This window comes from Bubalus bubalis, chromosome 17, assembly GCF_019923935.1.
Source record: "Bubalus bubalis isolate 160015118507 breed Murrah chromosome 17, NDDB_SH_1, whole genome shotgun sequence".
In the NCBI taxonomy this organism is placed as follows: Eukaryota; Metazoa; Chordata; class Mammalia; order Artiodactyla; family Bovidae; genus Bubalus; species Bubalus bubalis.
In genome coordinates this window covers 30,205,991-30,231,321 of record NC_059173.1, presented here as the reverse complement: position 1 = coordinate 30,231,321, position 25,331 = coordinate 30,205,991, and the positions used below count along the sequence as shown (strand labels likewise).

Here is a 25,331-nt window from a genome sequence, read left to right as displayed (position 1 = left end):
TGACTCTACCCAGTGCTCTGTGCTGACCTGAATGGGAAAGAAATACAAAAAAGAGGGGATTTATGTATACAGGTAGCTGGTTCACTTTGTTGTACAGCAGAAAGTAACACAACATTGTAAAGCAACTATATTCCAATAAAAATTAATTTTAAAAAGATAGTGTCAGGTCAAAGAAACTGCATAATTTCTACAAAGTTATCATTTTTTCCATCTTCTGCAGTCAACCTGAATTGCCAGTTCAGGCAATTGGGAATTTGCATTCACTCTTGAGAAATTATTGCTTGCTTCATTAGTTTGGTCTTTGTGAAATTGGATTCCTCGTATATACTGACCAATTTTGCATTATCTTTCATAGCAATCTCCTGTTCACTAATATCAGAAAAACTGGACAGTTGATAAAAAATTTTCTTTCTCACTGTTTGAATTAGATAGAATATGATGGACAAGATGTCTGTTTTACATACATACTAATTTATAATTATCAAGGTGGTTAGTTTATACAAGTATCATTTCATTTAAACTTTAAAACAGCCTCTGATTATTGCTAGTTTATAAAAATTAAAACCTGATATGAAGTATCTTGCCTAAAATAACAGATTATTACCATCAAGTGATTCATAGTTCCGAGTTAAGATAAAATAATAATACATGTGGTATTCTCAGTGTGGTAAAATTATAGAAGATGCTTTATTTAAAAATGAGTATATTAAGACAATGGAAAATCTCACTAATGAGTAATATAAAACGTGTCACCAGGAGCTGAAGTATATGTGTATGTAATAATAGATGAACTTTGAGTAAAATATGAATTAAGGGACTTGAGGAATATACATTGTAAAAGTTTATTATGTTTACATGTATAGCCTCTGGAAACTTAGGAGTGAAGGATGAAATATTGAAATATTGAATTTTTTTGCCATGAGCTAGGAAATAATTTTTCTTTATGTTAGCAATATGTACCATGTGGTGCCATGTGCTGGGGAAAAAGCTAGATACTGGTTACAGACTTCAGAATCAGTTCTGTCTAGGTTTTTCTGTCTCACTGGAAGCTCAGAGTAGAGCAGGAAAGAAAGAAAGGTCAGCCCACAGAGGATGATTAAAATATGCTGCCTTACATAGAGAACAGACTTATGGTATTGCCCAAGGGGAGGAGGTGGGGGAGGGATGGATTGGGAGTTTGGGATTAGCAGATGTAACTATTATATATAGAGAATGGATAAACATCAAGGTCCTACTGCATAGCACAGGGCACTATATTCAGTGTCCTGAGGCAAACTGCAATGGAAAATAATATATTAAAAAAAATTGTCCATGTGCATGGGTGTATAACTGAATCACTTTGCTGTACAACTGAAATTGACACGACAATGTAAAGCAACTACACTGGGATAAACAACTTTTATAAGATGCACCCCTAAAGGAATGTACAAAGGGAATTCAGGATTACATTGTATCTGAAGTGGGATTTGATAATTGAATATATGCTTACTAGAATTTCTAGTTGAGGAGTGATATTAAATTACAGTTTTATAAATTGTCACATTAAGAGTACAAAGTTTCACCGTGTTCTGACATCTCAAGCCCTTGGTGCAGTGCATGAAGCAAAATAGGTTCTCAGTATATGATTTTTGACTATTCATTCCCTTGAGGAATAAATGATTATCTTCTGGAATGGATTCAAGAACCACAATTGTATGTATTTTAAATAATTGCATTTGTTTTTATGGCTTACTTAATATAGCAATCTCTTATTTTTTCCTAGTGCACATTTATTCTCATACATAATTCATGAATAGTTTGAGGTATTGTTGTTCAGTCACTAAGTCTTGTCTGACTCTTTGTGACCCCATGGACTGTGTATGCCAGGCTCCTCTGTCCTTCAGGATCTCCTGGAGTCAGCTCAAACTTATGTCCATTGAGTCAGTCACGCCACCCAACCATCTCATCCTCTGTTGCCCTCTTCTCCTGCCCTCAGTCTTTCCCAGCTTTAGGATCTTTTACAATGAGTTGGTTTTTCGCATCAGGTGGCCAAAATATCGGAGCTTCAGCTTCAATATCAGTCCTTCTAATGAATATTCAGGGTTGATTTCCTTTATGAGTGACTGATTTGATCTCCTTTCCATCCAAGAGACTCTCAAGAGTCCTCCAGTGACACAATTCTGAAGCATCAACTTTCCAGCTCTCAGCTTGCTTTATAATCCATCTCTCACATCCATACATGAACTGGAAAAACCATAGCCTTGACTAGACGTACCTTTGTTTAGAAAGTAATGTCTCTGCTTTTTAATATACTGTCTAGGTTGCTCAGAACTTTACTACCAAAGAGTAAGCATTTTTTAATTTCATGGCTTTAGTCACCATCTGCAGTGATTTTGGAGCCCAAGAAAATAAAGTCTGACACTGTTTCCATTGTTTCCCCATTTACTTGCCATGAAGTGATGGGACCACATACCATGATCTTAGTTTTCTGAATCTTGAACTTTAAGCCAACTTTTCACTCTCCTCTTTTACTTTCATCAAGAGGCTCTTTAGTTCTTCTTCACTTTCTGCCATCAGGGTGGTGTCATCTGCATACCTGAGGTTATTGATGTTTCTCCTGTCAATCTTGATTCCAGCTAGTGCTTCATCCATCTCAGCATTTCGCATGATGTACTCCTCATAGAAGTTAAACAAGCAGCTTAACAATATACAGCCTTGACGTACTCCTTTCCCAGTTTTGAACCAGTCCATTTTTCATGTCTAGTTCTAAATGTTGTTTGTTGACCTACATACAGATTTCTCAGGAGGCAGGTAAGGTGGTCTAATATTCCCATCTCTTTAAGAATTGCTCACAGTTTGTTGTGATCCACACGGTCAAAGGCTTTAGTGTAGTCAATGAAAAAGATGCTTTTCTGGAATTCCCTTGCTTTTTCTATGATCCAGCAGATGTTGGCAATTTGATTTATGGTTCCTCTAATTTTTCTATATCCAGCTTGTACATCTGGAATTTCTCAGTTCACCTACCAGTGAAGCTTAGCTTGAAGGATTTGAGCATTAACTTGCTAACTTATAAACTAAGAGTGTTTGTATGGCGGTTTGAACTTTCTCTTGCATTGTCTTTCTTTGGGATTGAAATGAAAACTGACCTTCCCCAGTCCTGTAGCCACTGCTGAATTTTCCAAATTTGCTGCCATATTGAGTACAGCATTCTGACAGCATCATCTTTTAGGATTTGAAATAGCTCAGCTGGAATTCCATCACATCCTTTAGCTTTGTTTGTCATAATGCCGTGACTTCCTCCAGGGCATCTTCCCAACCCAGAGCTCCAACCCAGGTCTCCCGCATTGCAGGCAGGTTGTTTACCATCTGAGCCGCGAGGGAAGCCCAAGAATACTGGAGTGGATAGCCTATCCCTTCTCCAGGGGGTTCTTTCCAACCCTGGAATCGAACCAGGGTCTCCTAATTATAAGCAGATGAGCTACAAGGGAAGCCCATAATGCTTTTTAAGACCCACTTGACTTTGCATTTCAGAATGTCTGGCTCTAGGTGAGTGATCACACCATTTTGGTTATCTGGATCATTACGATCTTTTTTGTATAGTTCTTGTGTGTATTCTTGTCACCTCTTCTTAACCTCTTCTGCTTCTGTTAGGTCCTTGCCGTTTTTGGCCTTTGTTGTGCTCATCTTTGCCTGAAATAGTCCCTTAGTATCTCCAGTTTTCTTGAAGAGATCTCTATTCTCTCCCATTCTGTGAATTTTTCCTCGATATTTTTGCATTGTCCACTTAAGAAGGTTTTCTTATCTCTCCTTGCTCTCTCTCTGGAACTCTGCATCCAGTTGTGTGTGTCTTTCCCTATCTCCTGTGCCTTTCGGTTCTCTTCTTTGCTCAAAGATTAAAGCCTTCTTTTCTTAGTACAGCCTCCGAATATGACCACTTTGACTTCTTGCATTTCTTTTTCTTTGTGATGGTTTTAGTCACCACCTCCTATACAAGTTATGAACTTCCATCCATCGTTCTTCATGCACTCTATCTACTGGATCTCATCCCTTGAATCTGTCACCTCCACTGTATAATCATGATGGATTTGATTTAGGTCATAACTGAATAGTCTAGTGGTTTTCCCTACTTTCTTTGATTTAAGCCTGAGTTCTGCAAAAAGGAACTGATGATCTGAACCAAAATCAGCTCCAGATCTTGTTTTTGATGACTGTATAGAACTTCTCCATCTTCAGCTGAAAAGAATATAGTCAGTCTGATTTTGGTGTTTACCACCTGGTGATGTCCACATGCAGAGTCATCTCTAGTGCTGTTGAAAGCTGGTCTTGGCTATGAACAATGTGTTCTTTTGGCCAAACTCTGTTAGCTTTTGCCATGTTTCATTTTGTACTACAACACCAAACTTTCTTGTTACCCCTGGTATCTCTTGACTTATTTTTGCATTCCAATCTGCTATGATGAAATTTTTTCCTAGTCAGCATTAGTTCTTGTATGTAATTCATGAATAGTTTGAGGTGGACTGCACTTTCTGATTGTGGTTCTTTTATTTGCTATTGTTTGATAGTATGTAAATGGTAGATTGAGTCATGACAAAATAAAAACACGAGTCCTATTTTTCTGTCTAGCATATTACTGTACTTTTATGCTAATAATCAGAATTTAGAATATTAAGCATGAAAAACTCCTATATAGTTTGTAATTTATATAGAGAGATTTATTTGCACTGTGGAGTTCAGGTATACCATCTCTCTACAGAATCAAGAAAGATTAATTGAGATAACTCTGGATTTTCCAGGCAAAAAGGTGCCATTTATGGAGCCAGTGAAACAAGCCATATACACGTATGTATATACATAAACATATATATATATATATATCAGAGAAGGCAATGGCACCCTACTCCAGTACTTTTGCCTGGAAAATCCCATGGATGGAGGAGTCTGCTAGGCTGCAGTCCATGGGGTCGCTAAGAGTCGGATACGACTGAGTGACTTCGCTTTCACTTTTCACTTTCATGCATTGGAGAAGGAAATGGCAACCCACTCCAGTGTTCTTGCCTGAAGAATCCCAGGGATGGGGGAACCTGGTAGCTGCCGTCTATGGGGTCACACAGAGTCGAACACGACTGAAGTGACTTAGCATAGCATAGCATGTATATATGTGTCATATGATTTTAACTAACTTTTGTTAAAAGTAAAATTTGTTAATTAAGGCTTAAATAGATTGAAAATGGAAACAGGCTTATGAAAACTAGCAAGATTAAAATAAAGGTTTATTACAATTTAAAAAAAAAAAACTAGTGAATAGAGCAAAGCACAAATAAGACATTGACTGTGTTTATGTATCAGGGAAAGATTTGGAAATAGATGCAAGTATTACAGAAATGCCTTTTCTGACCTAGTTTGAAAATAACATATTTAGAAATAAACACATCAAAAATCATATAAGACACCTATGAAATCTAGCACTTTACAAGGACACTTTCCTATACAGTCTTGCCTATGTTAACAGGATCCCGAATTCTGCCGAACTTTAAACCAAGATTGAAGACCCTTCTGTTTACCTCCTTCTGAATCCTCCAGGACTTTTCTGCTACAGTCGACTTAAAACATTAGCGTGGAGAAGGATATGGATGGTCTCTCTTTCTTTAGGGATCATATCTTGTCCACAAACTTCTTATTTGATGTTATTTTTTTAAACAATACAACTTTTTCAAGTATTACATTTTTATTGCTTTCCATGATTTTCTTATTCCTATCTGCTTTCATTCATAATGAATATACCTTTGAAGGAAGGAATTATGTACCAATATGCCAAGTAGTATAAAACTACTTTGATTTTAATGTTAACTTATTTAATTTAACAATGTTTAATGTTAATATACAAATGTGTAATTATTTTTTCTAATTAATTTATTTAATTTTTGGCTGCGTGGGGTCTTGGCTGCTGTGCTGGCTTTCCCTAGTTGCAGTGAGCAGGGGCTACTCTCTAGCTGAGGTGTGCAGGCTTCTCACTGTTGTGACTTCTTTTGTTGCAGAGCTTGGGCTCTAGGCAGCAGGTCGGTAGTTGCGGCGCACAGGCTTAGTCTCTCTGTGGCATGTGGAATCTTCCTGCACCAGGGATCCAACCATGTCCCGCACCTTGGCAGATGGATTCTAAACCACTAAACCACAAGGGAAATCCCTGTAATGATTCTTTATAACTGAATTGATGACCAAGCTGTATGGTTTGCGGGATATCAGTTCCCCAAGCAGGGACTGAACCTGGGCTCATGATACTGAAGGTGCCAAGTCCTAACCACTGAACTGCCAGGAAGTTCTCTTTGTAACTGTATTATATGTGAACATATGTAGTCAACAGTTTTACAGTAGTTACATGATTAATCTCCTTTCTTGTCCTTTTTTAATTTTTATTTCATGTTAGTTTTCAGTACTGCTACCTCGAGGTAGATTGGGCAGGATAGGAAAAGGTGTTAATTTTAAATTTTAAAATTTACTGTCTGTAAGTATTTTCATGCAAATCCTATCTGGATAAACAAGCCTTATTCTTATTTAGGATGCATTGAAGTAGAGTGTTGCAAATACTTTTATGATTTGCCACCAAACATTTGTTTCATTTCTTTGGTACTTTCTTCGAATATCCTGCTTATTGTTTAGGAAAAGCAAATGTTCAGTAAAGTAGTCACAAAATATGTACTTGTCTCAACCCTGATATCCTAGTTAAGTTCTATGTTTGGAAAGATCATTTTTAAACAACAGAACTACGAATGCAGTCTTATTTTGGTAGATCCTAAATGTTGTTTCTTTTTTTTTTTTCTTGTTGATTATAGGCCTACTTGTTTGAGATTTACATAAACTGTTGACAGTCATGTGCAAATCATATGTATTTGGTGGCAAACCTCACTGCATTCCAAGATGATTTGGAGGGAGCAGCAATTTAACTTAAAAGGAAATTTACAATTCTTTTACCACAAATAAGGTCTAGATTTTCAGCCTTTAAATTATGCGTAATTATAGTTTAATGAAATTGTGAACTATAAAGGAAAAAAGATGTAAACATAATTTAAGTATATACATTTTAGTTATGGGCTTTTTTGACTGCAGATATAAAAATAGAATTCAGATTTTTTAAATCCATAGTTTTCTAGATTGCATATGAAAGCATAAACACAGCTATATTTGTAAAGAGTATCTCAGATGACATAAAACACTTTTTTTGAGACAGAATGGGGCAAATAATAAATTTTAATAAATCTGATTGGAAAAAAATTAATTCATTAAAAAAAATATTAGTTGCCAAAATGAGAAGGCCTCTTAATATAAACTACTCTAATCCACCTCCATAGTATGTATGTTATTATATTAAAATTTCAGAGAGTGGGGAAATATCTCTTCTAAGAGAAATCTTTGAAAAAGAGGATATATTAACTTAATTTTAATAGCAAACTGACATTGATTTATTAAAAAATTTGTCAGTATAGAGAATTCAGCCAACTTGATAGATCCTTCTGTGACTCCTAGCGACCCCATGGACTGCTGCCTACCAGGCTCCTCCATCCATGGGATTTTCCAGGCAAGAGTACTGGAGTGGGGTGCCAGTGCCTTCTCCCTTACAATAATTACTGGAGCTAAATTATGTGCATAGGAGAGGTATTGATTATTTCATATATATTAATATAACCAATGGCCAATCCAAGCATTATCCCCACCAATAAGACAGAACATGTTTCTGCACAAATTATAAGTGTACTTATAAGTAATAATTAACTTTTCCAATTTAAAAATTTCATGGAACTTAAAGGCCTATTTACATAATATGATGATATTCCCCATCACATGCACTGTATATATTCGAAGGAAATCATATTTGTCTTTATCTTGTCTTAGACAATATAAAATCAGCTTTAGCAGACGCATTGTTGAAACAGCTGGGTTTAAAAGAATGAAAAAGCTGCTTTACGAACCATAACTACAACTTGTTACTATTATGTGAGGTATTTTAACAAGAAAACAGGTATTCTTTAATCCTAACCATATTCTCACTAATAAATAATCCTTAACATTGTCTTTTGAATTCTGGAAGTTTCTTAGAGTGTATTATTTAGTTGCATTTTATCAGTTGAAATACGTATTTTGAGTTACATAACTACTAAATGACAAGTTGCCACAATTACTGTAATTGCCATTGAGAAACAGGGACAAAGAGACATACTTCCAACCAAAATAGCTTTGTGCACAGTAGAAGATGTGTTAGTCATCTACTGTTATGTAAGAAATCCCTAGAAACCTGCAATTTTTGCAAAACTTCCCTGGTTTGCTTTCAGGTGTGAAGCTCAGAAATTCAGTCCTGGGAGACTGGGCTTTTTCTCTGAGTTTTTACAAGACGAAAACCAAGGCATCAGACAGACCCGATTTCCTTTCTGGAGACTGGTAGAGACACTGCCTTGGATTCATCCAGGTCTACTGAGGCTTTAGGATGGAGCCCCCTCTTATTCAGTACCCCTCAGCTGCCTACATCCTGAGCATGCAACCTCCTCCCTTTCCAAGGCTGGCAGCACAGAACTCCCTCTACAGTCTCTTTCATACTTTGAATTTCTTAAGATCAGGAAGCGCCCAGCTTCTGTTCAGGGCTTTTCCTATTTAGGTTCAGCTCCCCCTATAATCTAATTTATGATCAATTCAGAGTTAACTGATCTGATCTTGGGAGTAATGCTCCATCCTTTTCACAGTTTCTGGTTGAAATCAAGGCAGGGGTTCATGCACACATGAGAGACACAGGGTGGCGGGGGATCACCTTAGTGTCTGCCTTCCAGAGCGAGAAGCGAGGTCATTAGTGTGAAATCATGGGCAGAATGAATGAAGTTTAAATACTGAAGAGGCAGTTGGGCACTAGAAGTCCATTCCATTGGTTAAAAGGGAATTAAGATTAGTAGATACACAAAACTGTGTTTAAAGAGATAAACAGCAAGCACCTGCACTATGACCTAAAAGGCCTTAGACAAATCTGTATTGCAAAGTTTGATGAAACATATCTAAAAGGAGTCAATAAAATGAGGAACTTTTCATATTTCCACAAGCAACTATATGTATGTTGAGCCTGGAAATTTGGAGAAGGACAAATAAAGGGAAAATGGTGCTTATAAAGTAATGATATTCTTCTCTCTGTATAATACCACAAATACAAAATTCAGTCTTATGAAGCATATCTCTTAGTCATGACAGCAGTTAAGGTATTGGTATAGTTTAAAATTACTGTTCTGGCATTATGAGTGTATCAAAGTTGAACAAAAAAGTGTCAGGTATTATGCCGTGCACATTACTTTGTGTTCATGGTCCAGTTCAAGCCTTTTAAATTGTTTTAGAAATTGAATTAAAGATTGTTTTAAAGGTTTTTGTGATTTTTTTTTTTTTGCTTTGTTTTGTTTTTACTAGGATTTAGCAAACTTAATGGATTGGATCTTCATGACCTGAAAGGGCACAAATATCTTACTTCTTAGATTTTGTTTTTGTAGATAAATAGCTGCTCATTTCCCAAATATCGTCATGTGTTTCCCCTCAATATCAACTCTTAAATGGGTGGACATAAGAACAATTTTGTCTCTATGCACTTGTGTACAAAATAGATAACCAACAAGGACCTATTATATAGCAGAGGTAACTGTATTCAATATTTTAAAATAAAAAAGTATCTGAAAATGTGTATATACATACATATATAGCAGAATCACTTTGTTATACACCTGAAACTTTGTAAATCAACTATTTCAATTAAAAAGAAAGAACACTTTTTTCTTAACAATACTGATTTTCCTTACCCCTCTTGTCTCCCCAACAATCTAATCAGAAGTAAGAGATATTATTAACAATGTATTTTGGCGTTTCACCATGTAAAATGTTGCCATGCCTAATAAACTTGGAAACTATTTTATACTGTATTTGCCTCTTAGATATTTAAAATTTAGGTTAGCCTTTTAAAGTCACTGTGAAGCCTTGCAACATTTCTTATAATTTCTTATCTTTGTAAACTGCTGATAATTCCCATACAAGATATTGACATGACTGCTTTGACCTCATTTCTTTTTTCAAGGTCATTTAAGGGTTGAGATCATTTAGTAATTACAGTTCATGGGAAACTTTGGACTTGTATCAGATACCTTTTTTCCTAAAGTTATTTTGAAACCCATAATTTTTGACATCTATTCTAAGTGTGTGTCTTTGCTTCTGGTTTTACTTTTAGGTGTACAAGATCCCCAGCATGAGAGAATTATTACTGTGTCTACTAATGGAAGTATTCACAGCCCAAGGTTTCCTCATACTTATCCAAGAAATATGGACTTGGTATGGAGATTAGTAGCAGTAGAAGAAAATGTGTGGATACAGCTCACATTTGATGAGAGATTTGGGCTTGAAGACCCAGAAGATGACATATGCAAGTAAGTTATCGTACTTGAAATTCCAACAAAGCAATAAATGTTACAGTCTTTCAAGATGCTTCCTTCTGAGGGTGTGATTTTTAAATGCCATCTTTTGTCCTCATATTTTTTTGATCATCCAAGAAATTTACATCCTTGTTTAAGCTATGTTTCCATCTACTTCTGAAAATAGTTTGAGGTAATGTATGGCAAAAAAATACATATAGAGTAAAGCAATTTAAAATATAGAATAGAGTAAAAAACCAAATAAAGGAATGTAAGTTGTGCCAGAGTTACCATTAGTGCCAAAAATTTTACTTTTAAGCTTCCTCATAACCAAATCAATAAGATAAACAGTAAGCTATTAAAAGAAAGAATAGTATCCATGGATATGTATTACCCATAGCATCCAATATCTACAGGGACACACACAGATACACACACACACACACACACACACACACAGGACTCAGAAGTTTGAATATCATAAGAAAGAAACACAATTCTGAAAGCAGAATTAGAAATTTAGATTTGTATTAAAGTTGACTAGGTAGACATTTATCATAATTCTCCTAGAAGCTTTCATGAACTAAAGTCAGCTGGAATATTTCACCCATGCAAAAGACCACCTACCGCATGTCATACAAATATTACTCTTTAAATCCTATGTGAATACACTTGTCAAGGTTGGGTGGTCTTATGGAAGATTTTTCACTTCATTGGCATTTGTATATCATGAAAATATTTTACTTGAGCTTCTTCGTGAGGGTCTTTATTTTCCCTTTGATATACAAGTTAAAAGAGAATTTTCGCTTTATGGTATATTACAGATAAATATTTCAATACAGATAAAATAAACTTTATACTTCACTGTCGTCACAATTTGTATCTTTAACCTTTATATATGTAGTTACTTTTTTCCAATTCTTCTTTCTGTGGATAGCCGCATTTCAGGTTATTTTTTCCTCTAACCTCTCTAAACTTAAGCCTGGAAAACAAGAAGTTATTCTAGTTATTTTTGGAGATGGTGCTATTCAACCCTTCATTTTATAGATAAGCAAATGGGCCAGAGAAATAAAATAGCGACCCTGCATCTCATTCATAGTTTGTAACTCAACACATGCGAAAATCCATTTTCCGAACAATCACAGAGGTGGTTTTCACTATTCTCTTCTGCACCTCTTGCCTTCTTTTCATGTGGAGTATTCCATAATGTTGTAGAAATTGCAGAGTTTAAGATCTGGCCCTCTTTGCAAAGTAGCAAGTTAACCTACAGCAGTCCCATGGCCTGTGACCACAGACGGCAGGCTCGAGGTTCCCAGGCCCAGGGTGGGTGACAGTGGCAGGAGTTCCATTCCCACAGGGCAGTGCCAGGAGGGCCATGTTATACCTGGGTCCCTGATAGTGTGTGCCAGGAGAGGTGACGGTGTGTGTGTGTGTGTGTGTGTGTGTGTGTGTGTGACTAATGCATGTTAGTAGTTAGATCATAAAAATAAACTTGTCCAGAATGCCCCTGTGACTCAATTTCACTCAGTATGAGACTTAAGAAAAGTTACTCTTCCAATAGTTCTGAAATCCTTTCCTTTTGTACCTCCTTGATTTCTTATTATTCCTGCAAACATAAATCATTTTCCTAATTTTTTAAACCTGGTCTCTCAATTTTCTAAATAATTTTATCATGTGTCCTTATCTCCCTATGTATTATCCTATAATTTTAAATATATTTTTGTCTGTTTTGAAGTATCTATCAATGTGATAATACTGTGTGTTTACTTTTATGATGATGTGCATGTGAAAACAGCAGAACTCAGCAATGTGAGGCTTTTCAAGTTCATGTGGACTCAGAGAGATCAGATAGTTTGCCTTCCATGGTGTACAGTATCCATTATATAATTAGGCAACCTTTTCTCTTCTGCTCTGATGAAGCCTTGGCTCACTTCCAGCTTTTCTTGTCCAAAACTGCAAGAAATCTTTCTTGGCATTTATAGCTAACAATGGTATTACGTTCTTAAGACATTAATATTTTTAGCTTTATGAGGTAGAGTTAAATTATTTCTAAAAGTGACCAGTTTACAGTTCTACCAACAATATGTGAAATTTTATTTTTCTGCATTCTTTGCAACCTTTTGAACTGGCACTCATTTAATTCTGGGTAGAAGGATACATATAAAATTATACCTCATTGTAAAATTTTGTTTCTTCTTCCTACCAATGAGATTGAAAATGTTTGTATTGTTATTGGCTGCTCAGAAATCCTTTACTGTGAAATGCCTGCTCTTGACTTTTGCCCAGATTTTACTGAACTCTCTGGCTGTTTAAATTTTGGTTTTCATATTTAAGTCCTTGATCCATCTGTAATTTATTTTGTCTATGAGAGGTTTTTCACTAGGGCATCTGATAGTGTCCTGACACTATATATTTAATAGTCAAACTTTCCTGCAATGAAAAAGGCCAGCTAACTTGCAGGTCAGATTTTGTATCTGATGTGGTCTGTTTCTGGGTTCTCTCTTCCGTTCTCTGGCTTTATTTTGTCCTTCTGTGTACCAAGTTAATACTCCCTTAATTACAGTAGCCTTATAGAAGCTGGGTGATAGGGAAGTCACTTTGTTTTCCTCCTTTTGGAGCATTCTCAGTGTTTTACTTTTCACTGTATTTTTTTTTTTACAAACAAGTTCCTTGAAACCTCCTGTTGCAATTTCATTGAAATTGTGTGCCATCTATAGATCATTTTGAAAAGAACTGACATCCGTATAGTAAAGAATCTTTGTCATTGAGAACTTTATGCATCTGCAGCTATCTAGGTATTGTTTGTTGTCTGTACAGTTTTAAACTATTCTTTATAGAAATATGAAGCACCATTATTTAATTTCTATGATCTCTATGTGGTTGTACATTTGCTAAGTCATGTCCAACTCTTGCGACCCCATGCACGGTAGCATGCCAGCTTCCTTTCTCCTCCACTGTCTCCTAGATATTGCTCAAATTCATGTCCACTGAATTGGTAGTGCTATCTAACCATCTCATCCTCTGCTACCCCTTCTCCTTTTTCCTTCAGTCTTCCCCAACATCAGGCACTTTTCTAATGAGTCGTATCTTTGTATCAGGTAGCCAGAATATTACAGCTTAAGCTTCTGCAGCAGTCCTTCCAAAGAATATTCAGGATTGATTTCCTTTAAGATTGACTGGTTTGATCTCCTTGCAGTCCAAGGGACTCTCGAGAGTCTTCTCCAGCAACACAATTCAGAAGCATCAATTCATTGGCACTCAACCTTCTGTTGGAGAAGGCAATGGCACCCCACTCCAGTACTCTTGCCTGGAAAAATCCCATGGATGGAGGAGCCTGGTGGGCTGCAGTCCATGGGGTCACTAAGAGTCGGGCACGACTGAGTGACTTCACTTTCGCTTTTCACTTTCACGCATTGGAGAAGGAAATGGCAACCCACTCCAGTATTCTTGCCTGGAGAATCCCAGAGACAGAGGAGCCTGGTGGGCTGCCATCTATGGGGTCGCACAGAGTCGGACACGACTGAAGCGACTTAGCAGCAGCAGCAGCAGCAGCAACCTTCTGTATGGTCCAGCTCTCACATCCATACGTGACCACAGGAAAAACCATAGCCTTGACTAGACGGACATGACTACTGGAAAAGCCATAGATTTGACTAGATGGACCTTTGTTGGAAAAGTGATGTCTCTGATTTTTAATACACTGTCTAGGTTTGTCATAGCTTTCCTTCCAAAGAGCATCTTTTAATTTCATGGCTGTAGTCACTGTTCCCAGTGATTTTGGAGCTGAAAAATATAGAATCTGTCACTGCTTCCACTTGTTCCCCTTCTATTTGCCACAAAGTGATGGGATAGGATGCCACAATCTTCAGTTTTTGAATGTTGAGTTTTAAGCCAGATTTTTCACTCTGCTCTTCCATCCTCAACAAGAGGCTCTTTATTCCTCTTGACTTTTTACCTACCATTAGAAACGAAGATCATGGCATCCGGTCCCATCACTTCATGGGAAATAGATGGGGAAACAGTGGAAACAGTGTCAGACTTTATTTTTTGGGGGTCCAAAATCACTGCAGATGGTGACTGCAGCCATGAAATTAAAACACGCTTGCTCCTTGGAAGGAGAGTTGTGTCCAACCTAGATAGCATATTGAAAAGCAGAGACATTACTTTGCCAACAAAGGTCCGTCTAGTCAAGGCTATGGTTTTTCCTGTGGTCATGTATGGATGTGAGAGTTGGACTGTGAAGAAGGCTGAGCGCCGAAGAATTGATGCTTTTGAACTGTGATGTTGGAGAAGACTCTTGAGAGTCCCTTGGACTGCAAGGAGATCCAACCAGTCCATTCTGAAGGAGATCAGCCCTGGGATTTCTTTGGAAGGAATGATACTAAAGCTGAAACTCCAGTCCTTTGGCCACCTCATGCGAAGAGTTGACTCATTGGAAAAGACTCTGATGCTGGGAGGGATTGGGGGCAAGAGGAGAAGGGGACGACAGAGGATGAGATGGCTGGATGGCATCTGACTCGATGGACATGAGTCTGAGTGAACTCCGGGAGTTGTTGATGGACAGGGAGGCCTGGCGTGCTGCAGTTCATGGGGTCACAGAGAGTCGGACACGACTGAGCAACTGAACTGAACTGAACTGAGAATGGTATTATCTGCATATCTGAGGTTGTTGATATTTCTGCCAGTAATCTTGATTGCGGCTACGCTTCATCCAGCCTGGCATTTAGCATCGCATACTCTGCATAGAAGTTAAATGAACAGGGTGACAGTATACAGCCTTGTTGTGCTCCTTCCAAATTTAGAACCAGTCAGCTGTTTCATGTCCAGTTCTAACTGTTGCTTCCTGCATACAGGTTTCTCAGGAGACAGGTAACGTGGTCTGGTATTCCCATCTCATTAAGAATTTACAGTTTGTTGTGATCCAGACAGTCAAAGGCTTCAGAATGGTTAAGGAAGCAGAAGTAGATGTTTTTCTGGAATTCCCTTGTTTTTTCCATGATCCAACTGAATATTGGCAATTTGATCTCTGGTTCCTCTGCCTTTTCTAAATCTACCTTGTACATCTAGAAGTACTTTGGTTCACTTACTGCTGAAGCCTAGCTTGAATGACTTTGAGCATAACTTTGCTAGCATATGAAATGAGGACAATTGTACAGTAGTTTGAACATTATTTGGCTTTGCCCTTCTTTGGGATTGGAATGAAAACTGACTTTTCCAGTCCTGTGGCCACTGCTGAATTTTCCAAATTTGTTGATATATTGAATGCAGCACTTGCACAACATCATCTTACAGGATTTGCAATAGCTCAGCTGGAATTTCATCACCTTCAGTAGTTCTGTTCACAGCAATGCTACCTAAGGCTCACTTGACTTCACACTCTAGGATATCTGGCTCCAGGTGTGTGACCCCACCATTGCAATTATCTGGGTCATAAAGACAGTTTTTGTATAGTTCTGTGTATTCTTGCCACCTCTTCCTAATCTCTTCTGCTTCTTTTAGGTCCTTCCTGTTTCAGTCCTTTATTTTGCTCATCCTTCCATGAAATATTCCCTTAATATCACCAATTTTCTTGAAGTAATCTCCAGTCTTTCCCATTTTATTGTTTTCCTCTGTTTCTTTGTGTTGTTTGTTGAAGAAGGCCTTCTCATCTCTCTTTGCTCCTCTCTTGAGCTCTGCATTCAGTAGGGTATATCTTACCCTTTCTCTTCGCTGCTATTTTTAAAGCCTCCTCAGACAATGTTTTTGCCATCTTGCATTTTTTTTTCCTTTGAGATGGTTTTAAATACTGTGTTCTGTACAATGTTGTAAACCTCTGTCCATGGTTCTTCAAGCACTTTGTCTACCATAATTAATCCCCTGAATCTATTTGTCACCTCCTCTGTATAATCATATGGGATTTGATTTAGGTCATACTTGAATAGTCTAGTGGTTTTCCCTACTTTCTTCAATTTAAGTCTGAATCTTACAGTAAGAAGCTCATGATCTGAGCCACAGTCAGCTCCAGGTCTTGTTTTTGCTGACCGTGTAGAGCTTCTCCATCTTTGGCTGCAAAGAACATGATAAGTCTGATTTCTGTATTGACCATCTGGTGTGTACATGTGTAGAGTTGTCTCTTGCATTGTTGGAAAAAGGTGTTTGTTATAATCAGCATGTTCTCTTGACAAAACTCTGTTAGCCTTTGCCCTGCTTCATTTTGTACTTCAAGGCCAAACTTGCCTGTTACTCCAAGTATCTCTTGACTTCCTACTATGATTTATAGGACATCCAGTTCCCTGTGATTTAAAGGACATTTTTTTTTTTTGGTGTTGGTTCTAGGTGTTGTAGGTCTTTTAGAATCAGTCAACTTTAGCTTCTTCAGCATCAGTGCTTGAGGCATAGACTTGGATTAGTGTGATGTTGAATGGTTTGCTTTGGAAATAAAACAAGATTATTCTGTCATTTTTTAATCCGCTCCCAAGTACTGCATTTTGGACTCTTTTGTTGACTATGAGGGCTACTCCATTTCTTCTAAAGGATTCTTGCCCACAATAGTAGGATATAATGGTCATTTGAATTAAATTTGCCGATTCCTGTCCATCTTAGTTCACTGATTCCCAAGATTCCGATGTTCAATCTTGCTATCTCCTGCTTGACCACATTCAGTTCCCTTGTGTCTCAGCTGGTAAAGAATCCACTTGTAATGTAGGAGACCTGGCTTCAATCCCTGGGTTGGGAAGATCTCCTGGAGAAGGGAAAGGCTCCCACTCCAATATTCTGGCCTAGAGAATTCCACGGACTGTATAGTCCACGGGATCGCAAAGAGTTGGACATGACTGAGTGACTTTCACTTCACTGGACATAGTATTCCAGGTTTCTATGCAATATGGTTCTTATGGTCTTTAGAGATGGCTGCTAAAATCCCTTTTTAAAAATTACATTTCTAATTGTGTATTGCTGGTGTAAAGTAATGCAATCCATTTTTTAGTATCAATCTTACATCTTGCAAACTTCCTAAGATCTTTGTTTAATAATTATTCTGGAAATTAATTTAGATTTATCCAAAAAATGATATGGTTTTTGGAAAAGATTTCTTTCTTCCATTCAGTTCTTTCAGACTCTGTTTTCTATTTCTTATTATGTTATTGAACACACGCAGAGATGTCTCTGACTTCTTGGATTTATTTAAGATTTATTTATTTATTTTTATATTTCTTTATTTTCGACCGTGCTGGTTCTTCATTGCTGGGTGTGGGCTTCCTCCGGTTGTGGTGCACGGCCTCTCATTGCAGTGGCTTCTCTTGTTTTGAAGCCTGGGCTCTATGGCGCGTGGGCTTCAGTAGTTTCAGTGAACAGGCTTAGTTGCTCTGTGGCATGTGGGATCTCCCAGACCAGGGAATCGAACCTGTGTCCCCTGCTGTGGCAGATGGACTCATTAACCACTGTACCACAAGAGGAGCCCTGGCTTCTTGATTTTATAGTTTGCTTCTTTAAAAATAAAATTTAAAATTTGGAGTAACTTTAGACGAAACAGTTCTACAAAGATGATCCAGAGAGTCTCCATATCCCCAGGTTTCCTCTCAGTTACATCTTATGTCATCACAGCATAGTTGCATACCTAAGCAGCCAGCATTTGTACAATACCATTAACTGAACTGCACATTTACACTGATGGCAGCAGGCGTTTTCACTCTGGCACCTTTTTCTGGCTCAGGATCCTTTCCAGGATGATCGTTGTATTCATTCTTCAGACCTTACTTAGTCTCCTCCAACCTGTGAGTTTTTCCTTTTTTGTCTTTCATGACCTTGACAGTTTTGAAGAGTAGTGGTCAGGTATTTTGTAAAAGAGTCCTTGATTTAGGCTCTCCAGATGTTTCCCTATAAATATGCTGAGGCTATGGGTTTGGAGGAAAGGTTCCAAGGAAAGGTGATGCTCTTCTCCTGTTGTAGCGACGGGCGCAGCCTGCCGACTTCACTCATCACTGATGCTGTTAGTAGTGACCACTTAGGTCGGGCAGGCTTCTCCCCGGTGAGAAAATACATTTCCCCTTTATATGCTAGTATTTGTTGGTATGTGACTAAGACCAGCCCATGTTCCAGCAGACAGTGACTGTTACACATCCTGGAGAGGGGAATATATACATAAATTATTTGGAATTCTTCAGTAAAGGAAAATTGTGCCTTTTCCTTCCCTGCCTTCTTTCCTTCCTTTTTCTCTTTATTTCTTCAATCATTTGTATCAGTATAGGCTCACAGAGATTTATTTTATGCCATGTGTTATAATCCAGTGCTATTTTTATTTACCTTATTGTTGACATTGTTTCATCTTTGGCTGCTGAAAGTAGAACTTTTGTTGTTACACAACAAAATTGAGTATCATATTGATGAAATTTTCTTATATTATTTGAAGTGTTTTGTTTATTGTTGTTGTTGTTTCTTACTTTTCTAAGAGGCATTTCCCCCTTGAGAAACGTTTTTTATTCTTTTAATTCAACTTTCAAAAATAAGTTCCAGACATAATGACATTTTATACTTCACCATGCATCACCTAAAAACTAGGGTATTTCCTGTGTGTTTTCAAAACCAGTGTCACATGCAAAAATGTAGCATTAATATAAAACTATTACCCAATGCATAGTTGATTTTCTATTGTTTCCTATGATCCCAAAATGTTATCACTTCTTTATATTCTTTTTCTCTTATCATGTTATGACTCAGCAATCAATCAGTGATTCTCGTTGGTTATCAGAAATCTTTTCATGCCTTTTCTTGGTTTTCATGACATTGATATTTGTGAACAATCCAGCCCAATTGTTCTGTGGAATGTCTCTCAATTTCACGTCTGTGTGTGCCTTCATAATTAAGTCCTGCTGAAAGATCCTGGCCAGAATGTTCTGTAGGCGACATTCTGTAGAGTGCTTCTGACTGTTCACACTGCTTGCTTATTGCATATCCACAACATGATTTTGCTTTCTCAATCCTGGGTTTCATACATCTTGCCAAGTTTGATAATGTGGTATTTTTATTTTTGTCTATTTGAGGATGTTTTATAACATCCATCATTTTCTTCTTTTAAACTATAGATCATATAGAAGTATATCGTTCATTTTTCATGTTAAATGCATGAGGCTTTTTAAATGTATTTTTTATTGTAGATTTCTAAATTAATTGTGTTTTGGATAAAGAATATGGCCTGTCTGTCCATGATTATTTGAAATTTAAGACTTGACTTCCCTGACATGAGGTTTTTTTAAGTTTCCAAATGTACTAGTCTTCCATTGTGGGTACAACACTGCATGTTATGTACATTACATCAATTTTGGCAGTTGTGCTGATCACAACATCTGTATCTTTCCTGATTTTGGTTTTTTTTTCTGATATACCAATTCCCAAAAGATATCTGTCAAATTCCCCTAATAGAGAATAAAAGCATTTATCAGTTTCATCCTGTAGAACAGTCCACTTTTGTTTTTATATGTTATTAAATTGGGTCAGTTGGCACAAGCAGGCTCAGGTACCTGACCTTGTTTAATTTCTTTTAATGTTTTGTTTTGACTTCGAAGTCTGCTGTGCCTAATACTGATGTAACTGTGTCAGGTAATTGTGGTGGTTATTTGCACGACACTCTTTCCATTCTTCTACTTGGAATTTCCCTGTGCCCTTGTGCACGCGTGCATGTGTGTGTGTGTGTGTCTTTTGTTTGTCTCTTGTGAGAAGAACATAAGGAACTTTAAAAAGAAAAATTCAGTTAAAAAGGCTTTGTATTGGGGATTAACATATATACACTACTATGTATAAGATAGATAACTAATGAGAACCTAAGGAGTTCTACTCAGTGCTCTGTGGTGACCTAAATGGGAAGGAAATCCAAAAAGAGGGGCTGCATATATATGTATAGCTGATTCACTTTACTATACAGCAGAAACTAAACTACAGTATTGTGAAGCTACTTTACTCCAATTTTACAAAAAGAATGTTAATACAGAATGACTTGTCTGATATAAAAATTGAATTATGAGCATATTTAAGAAAACCTTTTTATTATTATCGCTTAGGTACTTAATTTAGCACATTGGTTCTGATTATGCATACTTTAGATTCAGTGCTGCTGGTTCTTCTGTGCATTCCATTTACCCTTATGTTGCTGTTTCTCCCTTTCCTTTCTTGCATTCATTTAGTTTGTCTTCGTATTCCATTTTTCTTTTCTACTGTCAATAATTTATACTGAAAGTGTGCACCAAGTTCCGCGGTTAAATGGCTACCTTAGAAATGCATATGGAACTCCATATGGAAGGTTAGTTCATGTTTACCTGACTTTCTCAAATAGAAAATTACCTGAGAACATTTGAACTGCCCGGGAACGCTGGCTGCCTGCTTCCCTGCTCTCAGTTCGCTAAGCTAGTAACACAGAACTGCACCTATTGCTCAGCATAGTGACAGGGATGATCATCTTGATAAGCTTCAGCAGGGTCTGGGAAGGAAACACAAAACCAGACTTTGTTGAGGATTTGAAGTTTGGTTCAGAATGGATTTATCAGCCTTAGATTGGATTAAGAGTCGGGTAAGAATCAGGACATAATAGTTCAAAATTGATGCAAACAAGGCAGGGATTTTAGGCTTGAGTTCCATAGTGCTAGATAGTAACTGCTGGTGCTTTCAGTTGAAGGAGTTAGTGGTTCTTTGGGGGAAGTTCTTGTGATGAACCTGAGAAGGCAATGGCAACCCATTCCAGTACTCTTGCCTGGAAAATCCCATGGGTGTAGGAGCCTGGTAGGCTGCAGTCCATGGGGTAGCTAAGAGTCAGACACGACTGAGTGACTTCACTTTCACTTTTCACTTTCATGCATTGGAGAAGGAGATGGCAACCCACTCCAGTGTTCTTGCTGGAGAATCCCAAGGACGGGGGAGCCTGGTGGGCTGCCATCTATGGGGTCACACAGAGTCAGACACTACTGAAGTGACTTAAACAGCAGCAGCAGCTTGTAATGAACAGTAAAGTTATTTACCTTGGAAATAATGAAGACAATAAAATAGTGATGCCCTGTTACTGTAACCACTTAGCTGGGTGGTTTCATCCTTATTGTCCACTCCTGATTAGTATGTGTTTGTTCCTGAGAATATTAGTTTTGTAGTTTTTAATGTCACCAGTAAAACATTTGTTATTGTTATTTTGTATAATTAATAATTCCTTAGCTATTATATGTGCCTAAGTTTGGTGCCAATAATTGCTTCTTGAATTTCAGAATTTTGGTGGTAGGATTAGTTTACTTATTTAAGAATTGCCTTTTTAAAAGTCTCTTAAGTGAAGTTGGTAGTAAATACTCAAGTCTTATGTATTTGAGAAATTCCTCTATTTCACCTTCATTCTTGGAAGTTAGTCAGACAGGATATAGGATTTTTGGTTGTGTGCTTATGTTTTCTCAACAGTGTGAAGATGCCACCTGCTGTCTATGGCTGTTGAGAAGCTGTCCATCAGTTTAATTGTTGACACCTAGCTGTAGTCTCCCCTCAAGGGGTAGATTTTTCAGAGTGACAGGGAAAAATGGAGCAAGGGTCCAGCCTCACTTGAGTCCTGGACTACTTGTGACCTGTTAACCTCCCACCCCAGCCATCCGTTGCCATTGCCCACAGAGAGGCTCAGCAGATGCCTGCAGGGCCCAGAGTGTATTCACCTCCCCAAAATCTTGGTTCCTTTTCTTGTTTGTACTTCAGAGAATTTTTTTTTCTTGATGGTTCAGGACTGCGTCAAAAACAATGATTTTCTTTTCATCATTTCTTTAACAATTTTTATTGTAACACACCAAGGGGAGTTTCTCTGCCTGACTTTGTCCACCATGGAGCTGGAAGTTGCGCTGTTTCCAGCAAAACCAAGTCCCTCCTAACAAGACATAGTATTCTCAGGTTCAACTACAAAGTTGAATTTTTTAAAATGGCGAGATGGACTCTTCTCCAAGCCAGGACTGGAGAACTAAATTATAGATGTGTCCTGGATAAAATGCACCTGCAGAATTTAAACTGCCCAGTGTCAATATTCTCTCAAGGCTGGATCATAGGAGAAGCCAGAAAGGATGCCTCACTGTTTCAGAGGCATCTTTAAAACAGGGTAGCAGGATGAGGTGTGTGACTTTGACCCCCATGGCCTTTCTGGCTTCTCAAATCATCTTTTATTTAAAAAGAGAGAGACAGAGGGAGTTGTGTTTTTATGCTACTGAGGGTTGACTTTACTACTGAGAACAAAGCAAGTCAGAGGAAAGTTAGGTTTTGTTGATTTTCTGGCCTGAGAAGATGTTCAGGCAACATGGTGGAGGGTGTTGGTGTGTGTGTGTGTGCATGCACGTGTACACACTTGGTGTAAAAATTGCCAAAATAGGTCTTGTCTTTCAGTACTGTGTATACATATGTGGTTCTTATATGAGTGACACATGGTGTCCTTAAGAAGGAACTGTTTTAGTGGAAAAGTCTTAAAATTTTCTTTGTTTGTTAATCTGATGTAAACAATTTATACAGATTGGTGGTATATTATATTTTACAAAGAGAAAGACCATAAGGGACACAGTGTGGAAGAGAATGGGGTGCCCAACAGTGCCTCTGTTTAACTGAATCATTTTGCTGTATAGCAGAAATTAACACAAAATTGTCAGTCAACTACATTTCAGTTTAAAAAAACAGTGGCTCTTTTCCACCAAAACAGCTGAATTTCTTTTGGAAGAAATGCTATCATCCAGTGTGTAAAACTGTGAATGATAAAAATGCTAAATCTACTAAATGAACACATTTTTTAATATTTAGAATTTAAGATGATCAAAATGGTTAGTTTCCTTTAAAATGGAAAAGAAATATTTTGGACATTTTCCCTCACTTCCTGCTGTTCATAATAGCATTGATGTGGCACTGTGATTTGCTCATGTATTTACTGTCAATCCAGTAGGCACTTGCTGAGCCCTGTGGAAGGTGTGTGGGGGTGGTGTGGGGCAGAGGTGGAGAGGAGGTAACTTGTGTCCTCAAGTAGCTCATAATCTGTTTAGACACAGACAAGTAAATAGACAATTAAAATGAAATGCTGCCAGTCTCAGAAGATGGTAAATAGAGAGCACAGTTATGACTATAACTGATTGTATTTAGATTGCTTTGTTGACTCCCTTCTAATTCAGACTGTAGCTGTGTATTTTACTAGCCACAGTCTATAAATAATTATTATTAATTTATTATGGAGAAATTGGGTGCACAGATTAAACCTCCCCTGCAGACCTCGAAAACTCATTTTTTTCAGAACTAATTTTTTAATATATCCCCATATTAGATGTAACTTTCAAACATATGATATATTTCTTACGTTAATTTTACAATGACAATGCAAGCTCTAGGTGACAAAATTTTAAGGAAAAAAAGGTATTTTGTGAAAAGAAATAAAGTTATCTCTTGGTTTCATTGCCATACAACTGAAATAAAGGAAGAAAATACATTTAGCCATTCATGACCTTGGAAACCCATCAATGTGTGTCCTAAGAATTTAGTTTTCAAGCAGAAGTTTTCATGAGCCCCTTAAAATGGTGAAAGAAAGGAAAAAGCATTAGTCACTATTTGGCGTAAATGGCCTGTGATTTTAGCCCTGAGACATCCAGAGGCACCCCATGAAGCCAGTTGCATATATACCTAATTCCCAGCCTGAGTCTGCAATACTGGGGCTCAGAATGACTAGCTGAGAATGGACCTCCAATTCGGCATTCCAGTCCTATTCAGGATTGCAAGAAACACTTAGGTGAGAGAAAAAGATCTGTGCCTTTTTAAGGGGCCCTGTGGGAGTCTTGGTGTGAGATCAGGTTCAGTTCAGTCGCACAGTTGTGTCCGACTCCCTGCGACCCCATGAACCACAGCACACCAGGCCTCCCCAAACTCATGTCCATTGAGTCAGTGATGCCATCCAACCATCTCATCCTCTGCCGTCCCCTTCTCCTCCTGCCCTCAATCTTTCCCAGCATCAGGGTCTTTTCAAATGAGTCAGCTCTTCACATCAGGTGGCCACAGTATCAGAGTTTCAGCTTCAACCTCAATCCTTCCAATGAACACCCAGGACTTTTGTCCAATATTATAGGTGATGGCAGGCTTTCCAGGTGGTACTAGTGGTAAAGAACCCACCTGCCGATGCAGGAGACATAAGAGACGCAAGTTCAATCCCTGGATCAGGAAGATCCCCTAGAGGAGGGCATGGCAACCCACTCCAGTATTCTTGCCTGGAGAATACCCAGGGACAGAGGAGCCTCGTGGGCTACAGTCCGTGGGGTTGCAAAGAGTCAGACACGGCTGAAGCAACTTAGCACGTAGCACACACATAGGTGATGGTATGGGGAGTGCCTACCTTAACCTTTGGCAAGGGGTAAGGGACCCAAGTTTGCTTGGAGCATTTATTATCTGCCCCCGAGACTTTCCTGAAGGTCTGTCTGTGCCAGTCATGTGCAGCCTGGTTGCCTACACTGGTCACTGCTGTTTGGGGCAAATGGGGCGGGTTCACTGGAGGAGACCACGAGGGCAAATGTAGGGTCTCCTCCACCACCTGTCATGATTAGAAAGTAATCAGTTACCATCCAGAAGGATTGGAATACAGCATGTGTCCAGCCTTAAGAATAGCTAAAACATCACTGCTGCTGCTGCTGCTAAGTCACTTCAGTCGTGTCCGACTCTATGCGACCCCATAGACTGGACTAAAAACATCACTAGCTGACCAGAACTTAGTGGGTACTCAGTAAGAGCTGGTTAAAATTAGAAGAATTTTGAAGAGGAGTAGTCCTCCAAACAGATTTAGACTGGTAAAAATGGGGAATAATGTGCCCATGATGAGTTGGCCTGGACCATGGGATGCCCTGGAGATGAGGCAGGGATTTGACTGTCCTGGTGGCAGGGTCCACCTGTGAACCCCCAGCCAATGAATTTGGACTCCCTTCTCTTGCTCTCAGAAGTTGAGGG

At 38.2% G+C, this 25,331-nt stretch overlaps 1 protein-coding gene across 4 annotated transcripts in view; it reads left to right on the top strand.

Moving 5' to 3' along the window:
* PDGFC (platelet derived growth factor C) overlaps nt 1-25,331 on the top strand; it is a 259,717-nt gene that overhangs the window by 138,380 nt on the left and 96,006 nt on the right. For all 4 annotated transcript variants that reach the window (XM_025267962.3, XM_006078211.4, XM_006078210.4 and 1 more), the window contains one exon: nt 10,214-10,409. In XM_025267962.3, coding sequence (XP_025123747.1) covers nt 10,214-10,409 — 196 coding nt within the window. The remainder of the gene's footprint in view (nt 1-10,213; nt 10,410-25,331) is intronic.